Raw genomic sequence first — 10,497 nt, forward strand, 5'->3', positions numbered from 1 at the left:
ATAGACTTGTTTGGCAGCACTATCATCAGTGTTGCGCAAATGTACCGGTATGTATTGTGTTTATTTGTTTACACATGACCTTCTCTGTTAATATGTTGTATTCATGTTAGTAACATTAATCCATGAATGAACTTTCAGACATTTAACCAGTTAAACCATCAATACTTAGTAAAATGTATACCTTTGGCTCTGTACTTGGTCTGCTCTTTTTTTCATCTACATGTACATCAAACCTAGCAAACATAGCTGTTAGCTGATCTACAAGCTCGTTGTGAGCTGGTAAATCGTCTATTTTTCTCAGAATAAGAATGCTATGCTAGTGTTAAAGTGATTAATTAAAACATAAAAACAATGTTCCTATCAAACAAAGATTTGGCGCCCCCCATGTAATAACTCTGAGGACCCCCTAGGGGTCCTGTTGAAAACGTGCAGGCTCAAGAAGGCTCCGTCTGGTCTATAATGACATGTAGAACGGGCTCTGCCAATGTGGACCTCTCTCTCCTCATTGTCGACTCACTCATTATCCCACAGAAACATGTGTAAACAATCTACTGTACAACTCATTAGTGAAGCGTCCTACTGCGGCTGGCAGCAGCTGGACTATATTTGTCTGTTAATATCCAATCTCCTGTGGTCCTAATCACACTGGTCCTAGAGCTGTGGTTGTAGCTGTGGAATATGCACTATTATTCTAGTATTCTATGTTGCAATGTTGTATCTCTGCTGTCGGGCAGATAGTAGCCTGGGGTCCACCTATGCTTTCTATGGCATAGCCATAGACAGCTCCCGGCAGGATCCGCCGGGAGAATCTAGATGCAGCTGCGCGACATGAGACTAATTAATTAGAGCGACAGAGAGAGAGAGAGAGAGAGAGAGAGGTGTGTGTGTGTGTGTGTGTGTGTGCGCGTGCAAGTAATTGGGCAGTGGAATATGTTTCACGCTGTCCACTCGCTTCAGGCTTTGCTTTGATCTCCAGAGCGGAGGAGAGGAGAGGAAAGGGAGTTACCAGATTGGTTTAGCTGTGCATGCGATGTCTTTGCTAACATCCCAAATACACCTGATGTTGTCTTTGTTGACACCAGACACAAGGAGGTCCTGATTCTGGAGGTGGGCTGTGTCTTTGATTTGTACATGGACCAGGCATTCCAAGATAAATAATCTAAGTATCAACTATTACTTGGAAGCATAACAAACTTGGGGTATCGCTGTAGATTTGCCATACTGATATTCGGAAGCCTGGGCCATGTGCATAAACTGACCATGAGTGGCCTAAGAATAGCTGGCATGACAAAAAGCAAAGCCAAACAACTTGCCAAATACTGTTCTGTCTCGTCTGTTATAGGCAGTTTGTCTGTGTGGAGAAGGAGGTGCCATGTGTATCCTTAAGTGAACATGAACTGTCAACCCCGTTATATTTGTTTCCTTGTAAAATTAATTGTAATTTGTGGATTCAAATAAAGAAATCGAAGTGTGTGTGTGTGTGTGTGTGTGTGTGTGTGTGTGTGTGTGTGTGTGTGTCAATTTAACAAAGGTGCAGATGATCAGAAATCAGCAGAGCGTTTGTGCTACTGTATGCCGTATTCAAAGTGGACTTGGACCCAGACTTTTTTTTTCTCCCTGGAAATAAATACGTCTGGGTTTCCGAGGCTAGGCAGATAGTGATACCAACTATGTCCAAAATATAAACTTAACTCAGTAAATAAAAGTCACAGAAGCAGAATGCGATGGGTTGTGTCTGTGGCCTGTGGTCATCCTTAGTCCAGTAAAGGGACCAACAGACAGAGACAGATTCTGGATGGTCAGACTCACAAGAAGTACGGTCTGTCTCACTCTCAGCTTTCCTACTGTCTGTCCTGATTAAATAGAATATCCAGCAGCACACCATCTTCACTTGCTCAATAGAGTAAACAACGTTTTGGTTGTGGACCTTCAGGAATTTGACAGAAGCCTGAGTTGCATTTAAGACAAACTATTGTGCACACTAAACTCATATAGATAGAGAATGCAGGCTAAATTAATGTCTGAAGAAACAGAAATGCCCTCCTTGGTTTTAGACAATGCAGCCTGGTTGACATTGAGCAGACAAACAAACGGTTGTTGTGGTGGTGGTGAGTGTGTGTCATTTGTTACAGTGATTGGAACAAACAGCAGACATCCGTGGCTGGCCTCCATTCAGGATCTCTGTTCTGTTCCTTTCATCATTGGGTTTCTACTTGCCTACTTTCCTCCCTCACTATAGACCTCTAACTCCCTTTCCTCTCCTCTCCTCCGCTCTGGAGATCAAAGCAAAGCCTGAAGCGAGTGGACAGCGTGAAACATATTCCACTGCCCAATTACTTGCACGCACGCACACACACACACACACACACACACACACACACACACACACACACACACACACACACACACACACACACACACACACACACACACACACGCACGCACGCACACAGATACATGTATGCACATTGAACACATGCATGCACGAACAAACACCCACAAACGTTTCTGCAATGTATTAGACTCTCTACCACAATCCTGTTTGTTTTTTCATTTCAAAACGGGGGGAAGGGACCCTCCTCCCAGCACACACACAAAAGTTTTTCAAAACATATACAAAAGACAGACAAAGACACTATTGTATGTATGAAAACAAAAATGGAGAAAAATTGATAGATAAATATTATGGAGGATGTGGTAACCACTATTCATTGAGCCACATCCGTATTTGGTGCAGTGCTGCCCTCTGGTGGTGTCTGCCTGCCTGGTGGGGTTTGGAATTTGACTGGAAGTAGCCTACTGAATACCTTAGTCAAATGTAAACAGCACAGACACAGAGGTAAAGTCCTTGAGGGAGTTCCAGGGGGTCCCCAGCTAAATGATAGTTTGGAACCAAATGGACCCTTATGGGTCTGTAACTCTGAGAGTGTACGAATGGACCCTAACGGGTCCATATAAATAGGGATCTCAGAGAAGAAAAAGCCATTAAATGGGGGTCCGTAGCCTAATGCTTATCAAACTGGGGGTCCTTGAAATTAAACGGGTTGAGAATCACTGCTAGAGCCGTAAAAATATTCTCTCATTGGTGTCCCTGGCATATCTTTTCAAATAGGGCTCCGCGGGCTAATTAGTGTCAATTTGAAAACGTTTGGGAACCACTGCACTAATGGATGGTGTAAATGTGGTACCAGATCATGGTTGGTCGCTCCCTCTGGTGGTGTGGTTGGGGGTGTTACTCACTGTGAGGGTGTGAGGGTATGTGCCTATGTGATGTGTAGGAGATGTGGTCTCATGTGATGAATAGTAAGTAAGTAGCCTTGCCGAGCCATGAGGCCCATAGGGCAGGAGCCTAGCTCCTGTTTCTGTAGCGTGAGGCAGCTTGATGTACAAGTACACCCCCTGGACATGACGCTAGTATGTCGCAGGGACTTACCCCCAATCCAACCCTTGATACTGAGTGCCAAGCAGGGAGGCACTGGGTCCCATTTTTACAGTCTTTGGTATGACGCGGCCGGGGATTGAACCCCGACCTCCCAGTCTCAGGGCGGACACTATAACCACAAGGCCACTGAGCATGTGATGAATACTATGTCTAATCCAACTCTTGATGCGGGAGGCATTCTGTACCATGGTTGTAGTCTTTGGTACTGTATGACGCAGCCCAGGCACAGGCAGTGACTGAATCCCCGATCTGCAGGCTCATGGTTTGCACAAACTTTAACAATTTAAAAAAAATGTCAGATTTACTACAATCTCACAGCCATCACATTGTACCACGCTTGAGCCTTTATATCTGCCAATTTTGAATAGCCGACCAAAGTCCTACACTACGTGTGCGTATATACAGTATATACTGTGTAGCCCAAATCTAAAATGACACAGATGCTTTCCCGGATTGAACGGGATACTTGCTAAAGACGTTTCATGTTTCTCTCCCTCCACTTGCAGCTGCGTTCGACGGCCTGCTGTACCTCCGTGAGCTGGACCTGTCCAACAACAGCCTGCAGTACTTCCAGTACGGCGTGCTGGAGGACCTGTACTTCCTGCGCCGCCTCTCGCTGGCCAACAACCCCTGGATCTGTGACTACAACATCCACTACCTGATCTACTGGCTGAAGCACCACCCGGGAGTCTCCTACAGCGGCCTGGTCTGCTCCGACCCCCAGGAGTTCCGGGGCTGGCCCGTCGAGGACTACGTTAAGACCTACAACGGCGAGTGTCCCAAGGACCGGTCGGGACAGGGACAGGGCGGGGTGGACAGAGAGGCACAGGAGGTGGTCGGGGAGACGGACGAGGGAGACGGCGAGCACCTGCCCACGCCGCTGAAGGACAGGAGGCCCAAAAAGTTTGAGATCATCCGGCTGAGTTAGAAGCAGGAGGAGGAGATGGAAGCTGTACGCCAAGCAGAACGGTGGGAGATTTATACGCTTCACTTGTACCCCGCCGTGCACCTGTGGCGTGCGCCGAAAATAAGCCGATTTACAAGCTCACCACACCCTATTCCGAAAAACCAGCTGACGATATCACAAGGCAAGCATTGGACCGGAATCCACAGGGCAAAAGGAAAAGTTGGGGGAGGCCTACACAGAAATAAGTCATGTCACACAAGCTCACAATGCGTCATGGCAGCTTGTAGATGGGTTTATTTTTGTTCGCGCCTACACCGGCTTATGAGTCAGGCCTAACGTGAGCGGTGAGAACACAGTGGGCAATGCAACAAACCGATGATCGGACGGAGGTGTTGCTGGTCATAGAGCACCAAAGTCTGACGTCATTTTTGCATCCTACCTGAAACACGTTTTCTCCCCCTTTCTGATTTCCCATAGACTTTTAAAAATATTGTGTCATATAAGAACTGTGTTCCAAAAAAAACCAATGATCCCGGCGGTTTGACTCGTATGAGTATGCCAGAAACAGACTGCATCAAATATGAGTGACTGACTATCGTATACGATAGAGCCACCTCCCTGACAATAGCGCCGCGGCAATTTGTTTATTTTTGGACGACAATTCTTATATGAGACACTTCTAAGATGACCCCATGTTATTCTCCACAGAAAAATGACTTCTGTGACCTGGGGGACGAACGAGTGACATCAGGACTTCGGTGCTCTATTCCCAGATCAACAACTGGTTGATCCAGTCAAGGACTTCTGAAAGGTAGACTGAGAGTTGAGTGACAATAAGGACAAATAAAGATTAAAACAGTAACGTTGCTGTCAGGCGAAACCTTGTTTTTTTTCCCTTTTTCTGTAAATGAATGCCCTACTTCATCATGCAAGAATGTCACTCAATAGTATTGAAAATAGCCGATTTACAAGCTCACAACCAGTGGTGGAAAGTACTGTAACTAAGTACATTTACTTAAGTACTGTACTTGGTATTTGTACTTTACTTGATATTGTATTTTTAATCCACTACATTTATTTGAAAACTTTAGTTACTAGTTACTTTGTAGATTTTGAGTATTATTACAAAACATACATTAACCACTTCAGCCCTTGTATTTTATACATTTCAGACATTTGAAAATGGCCAATCGATGAGCTCACAATGCATCGCGACGCATTGTGAGCCTGTAGATCTGCTATTTTCAAAAGATTTGCATACATTTGAAAACATAGAATGTGACATTTACTTTTAATGTCAAGTATATTTTGAATTCTGGACTTTTAGTTTTTCTATATTACAGTATTGATACTTTTACTTAGGTAAAGAAATGGGAGTACATTTTCCACCACTGCTCACAACGCGTCACGTCACATACGTACAAGGTTTCCACCCGCACAGCAATAACAAGTTGATGGCTCGTCAAATGCCTGACAAAACTAAAGACAAATATCTGTCCTCAGCAGGTCTACGTACTGTAATGCTGTGTCTGATCCAGGGATCCTTACGAATTTCACATGATTTTATAAAATGATTCAAATGAGATTTAGAAATCACTTAACCTTGGATATCTGTTGATGTTATACTGTATATATACTTTTTTTGTAATCATCGGTGACCATTTCAATCTTATCGTTCTACCTTCAGGATAAAAAAAGATGATTTTTTTTCAAGATAAGGCGCTTTTAATTATTATTATTATTATTTTTTCTATAATTTTTTTTATCCCACGATTTTGTAACCCATTTTTCACCCCTGTGTCAATTATCGAATGTGATCCTGGGCTCTACACACCCTCCGCCAACCTAGTCCCCATAAATGGGGGGCATGGGGAGAGCATTGAACTCATGCTTCCTTCATGCTTGAGTGTCCAAGTTGCTCCTTTACACCTGACGGGGGGGAGTTTCCCTTTCCCCTCCATCAGGCGCCCCGGCTGGCCAGGGGGAAGCAGTTTAGAGACCAGGATTACTGTATGTTTTTTGTGAGGGTACTTAAAGTTTATTTAAACTTCTTTTGTAGCATGTTCCCAGTTGAGTCGCTGTTGTCGGGCATAAACCTCGTAGAAACATGTCATTTAATGCTCTACTTCATCATACGATTGTCGAGCAAAGGTAGTGTAAATAGCAAATCTACGGGCTCACAATGCGTTGTGTAAGCATTGTGAGCTTGTAGATCGGCTTTTTTTGAGGTTTGTGAAAACGTTCGTACCATTCCCTAAAAAAGCAACGATTCTGGGCATACGAGTCTTCCACTCGACAGCGACGATATCAAATAAACTGTAAAAAATGCAGGTTTATTTGGGATCCCCCGTTAAAGTATGAACTGCAGGTGCTGTTTTTTGTTTGTTAGATATGTTTGTTCTGTTTTAGTGACTGTTGTAATGGCTTCAGGATACGATCAAAAGTTTTCCTACTCATTGTTAACATATGGTTTTGTCCTTCTAGAAATAAAATCTGGTGTACGTTTTCAGAATGTTGCTTAATGTTTGAGTGTTATACTGTATCGATGACTGCACACCTCTATAGCCTAGTGCACTGATTCTCAAGCTTTTCAGGCCACGACCCGCCTAAATAATCATATTTTAACTGAACTGGGGACCCCCAAATAATCATATTTGAACTGGGGACCCCCTCCCCAAAATAATCATATTTGAACTGAACTGGGGACCCCCAAACGGTCATATTTGAACTGGGGACCCCCCCAAAATAATCACATTTGAACTGAACTGGGGACCCACCAATAATAATATTTGAACTGGGGACCCCCCCCAAAAGAATCATATTTGAACTTGACTCGGTTCCACAGATAACATTTGTGAAAATAGCTTGCTCTGCGAGCATGTAGAAGGTTGCTCCGCAGTCAAATACTGTACCTAATTTTGGGGAGTCCGTCTTGTCATTGAAAAGTTTGAGAACCACTGACAGAAACCGACGTTTTTCATAAAACTGTTGAGATTTAGAAGATATATTTGTAGAACCGGCCTCGGGTCTTAATGGGTTAAAGCGCACACAGTGTCTGACACACTGCCAGCGTGAGGCTGTTGCATGAATCATTCATTAATAAAATAATAATATATAATTATGTGAAAACATCAGTTCCATTCCTGTTGTCCTCTGATGAGAGGGGCCAACCTCGTTTCCCTCACACCTAAATGAGCCTGTCTTCACATTTAGAACATGCTTTCATGTCAAGTAACCCATTCTTTGGGGTGTCTTTGGAAATAATTCAATATTCAACAATTTGTAGGAAAAATAATAATAAGTGAGTCCTGACACACTGCTTCGTCTAGTACGCCCAAGATGTTGGCACTTGGCACAATTACTATAAACTAGTCGTCAGGCTGCTTAGTATTATTGCATACTGAGGCCTACATTTGTGTATTCCCAGGTACAAACATGCAATATCTGGGACAGCAAAGCACTGCACAAGCCAGGCCCAGGCCAGGGACCCAACTTCTGGGGTAGAGGGTCAAGGAGAAAACCTTCAGTCACGTTCGTGTGAAATTATCATACCCGTTTAGTTTTATTGCACATTTTTCTTTTAGCCTTATTTAATCAGGCATGGTTGATTAAGAGCAGGTTTATTATCTATTTATTTTTTATGCAGATTCACACATCCAGGTGTGAAAGTGACATATTGACGAAAAAGTCTTTCCCATAAATATAACCAAAAATTAGCATTGATTTCCACAGTTGTTTATTTAACATTTCATCTCTGCTGTATTCTTCAAGATGAGTCCTTCATGGACCCTTTCATAACTTCTAATACTCTCACTGGGTGACACTAAATCTATTAGGGGTTGTGTCGTGTAGATTTGAGCATAAAGTTGATTTAATGTTTTATTTATTAGCCACTCTTCTCAGCTCTGCGGTTCTGTCTCTCTGTATAATGCATACTGTATAGCATTATCTATTAACGACTTCCTTAGACGTCACGTTACTCTCTCTACCCAGCTCTACCCTGTTCCTGCATTTCCAACAAATTAATTCAATATATTTTTAAGGGACCAAGCCCAAAGGACCTATGGTCCCTTATCCCTTAAATCAAATCTACTCCTGGGATTTTTGTGCAATTTGCTCGAAACTTTCTACACACAAACTTTGGACCAATATCTAAAAAAACACAAAAGTTGGAATATGTAAAGATTAGATATATTTCATTAAGATTATGTCATTAACCAATAGTTTAGTAGCAATACAATGGATCAAAAAAGTATTTTCTCTTTCTAGTGTTCATTGACAGTCAATCATTTACAATGTCTGTCCACTAGATGTCACTGTGTAGTTCCAGGATGTGTGTTTGTTGTTGAACACTGACTGCTGTGACTGTGAGGCATCATGTGACCACCCGTGCTTCCCAAATAATAAGGGAAAATTAGCTAAATGTGTGGGAAATCTACTATAACATATACATTTGTTCCAACCCAACTCCCTTGGGAAACTTTGGGACAGCTGCTGAAAGTTGGGGTACCATTATCAACCAATATTATGCAAAAAATTCCAAATTTCATTATACTTTAAGTAGCATGTGATGTGTCAAACTATGGGGTTTTCATGATTCTGAATCCATTGTAAGCATTAGTTTTGCACAAAAAACACTCTGGCCATAGCAGTCATCACACATGTGATGAGGTCAGCACATTTAGGCACATTAGAGGCACATAGCAAGTGGCTATGGCCGGATTTAGTGTTTCTAGTGTTTTCGTGCAAAACTAATGCTTGTAATGGATTCAGCATCATGAAAACCCCCTAGTTTGACACATCACATGCTACTTTAGTGGATTTTGCCTAATATTGGTTGTTAATGGTACCCCAACTTTCAGCAGCTGTCACAAAGTTTCCCAAGGGAGTTGGGCTGGAACAAATGTATATGTTATAGTATAGTAGACACATTTATGAACACATTTGTGAAGGCAGCTACTAGCTAGTGGTAAGCATTTGTTTTGCAGATTTGCCACACATTTCGCTAATTTTCTCTAACTAAAACGGGTGGGCCTAAATTATTTGAACAGTACACCAACATACTGGCGTACACTATCTAGTATCTGCACATTTCTAAAGTGGCAATATAAAGAATGTCTGAGCCTTTTAATACCAAATTGTCAAATATTATGTGAGAGAGATGCAGTGCGAGGTGTTATTGGAACCGAGTCAACTTACATTTAGTAATGTATGGCTACAATTCCAAGTGCTTGTCGGGGTGGGGAGTTTCAAGTTAAAATATGATTATTTTGGGGGTTCACGGCCTGAAAAGTTTGGGAACCTTGAGTTAAGAGGCACATCATGCTACGGTCCCTGGTCCTATAGTTTCAATCACAGTCCTAGCTGTAGTTGTGCCCTCAAGCAAGGCACAATGAGGCATTTCCAACTCCAATCCGAGGCGTGGCAAAACATTGTTCCCCTGTCTTTAAAAAAAAAAGTGTCGGCCCCCCTGGACTAGAGTATAGAATGAATCCACTGCGCGTGCCCTGTAGGCCAGCTGTAGACAATCAGTGTCACATTAAGCGCAGCTTGACACCGCAGCACTGATTGCCTACAGCTGGCCTACAAGGCACCGGGAACCTCATCCTTTCAACTGTGCACCTGTGTGTAACGCGTTGTGGCAAAACGCGTTGTGGCAAAAAGACTGAGTGGCAAAACATTGAGCAGCATGGAGTGTTGGAGTTTGGAAGCGCTCGTTGGAAATCACTCAACCGTCTTGCGTACCACCTGTTTCTAAATGTCACATAATGCAGGAGGCAGCAAAATGTTGTGTTATTGAAAACAAGCACTTCCAAACTCTGACACTTGTCAATGCCCTGATCAAATGCAGGGCATTTCTTGACAGGAAGTAGCTCACAACATTTCTATGGTGGATTCTTATTAAACAAAAACTTTGCAGATAGAGGATAATTAAAGCTTCGTACAGCTGCAATGTTGGTGAGTTTAACATTGTTCAATGCAATCAGACAGGACTTTTCTGTTTGGATGAATGGGCTGTCAAGGCCAGAAAGTAGTTTTTTTCCACTCAGTGGGCATTCCCGCAAAACTTCCAGGTACGATGATGTCATGTGCATACCCTCTATTCTGGACCTCTCTCTCTCTGGACCTGCCGCCCCCCCCCCCGCAC

The 10,497-nt window shown here is 43.0% G+C and overlaps 1 protein-coding gene across 2 annotated transcripts in view; it reads left to right on the forward strand.

Annotated features, from left to right (window-relative positions):
- The window catches only part of lrrc17 (leucine rich repeat containing 17), a 44,379-nt gene extending 37,518 nt beyond the window's left edge, over positions 1-6,861 (forward strand). The window contains exons 6-7 of one of the 2 annotated variants that reach the window (XR_013963592.1): positions 3,949-4,530; positions 5,058-6,861. Coding sequence is in view for 1 of the 2 variants with exons in the window: in XM_080757658.1 (XP_080613784.1) it covers positions 3,949-4,370 (422 nt within the window). In the remaining variant the exon portion in view is untranslated. The remainder of the gene's footprint in view (positions 1-3,948; positions 4,531-5,057) is intronic. The other variant, XM_080757658.1, reaches the window with a different exon arrangement.
- Positions 6,862-10,497: the final 3,636 nt, after the last annotated feature.

The sequence above is a fragment of the Protomyctophum bolini genome, assembly GCF_963924005.1.
Source record: "Protomyctophum bolini genome assembly, chromosome: 23".
Classification (NCBI taxonomy): Eukaryota; Metazoa; Chordata; class Actinopteri; order Myctophiformes; family Myctophidae; genus Protomyctophum; species Protomyctophum bolini.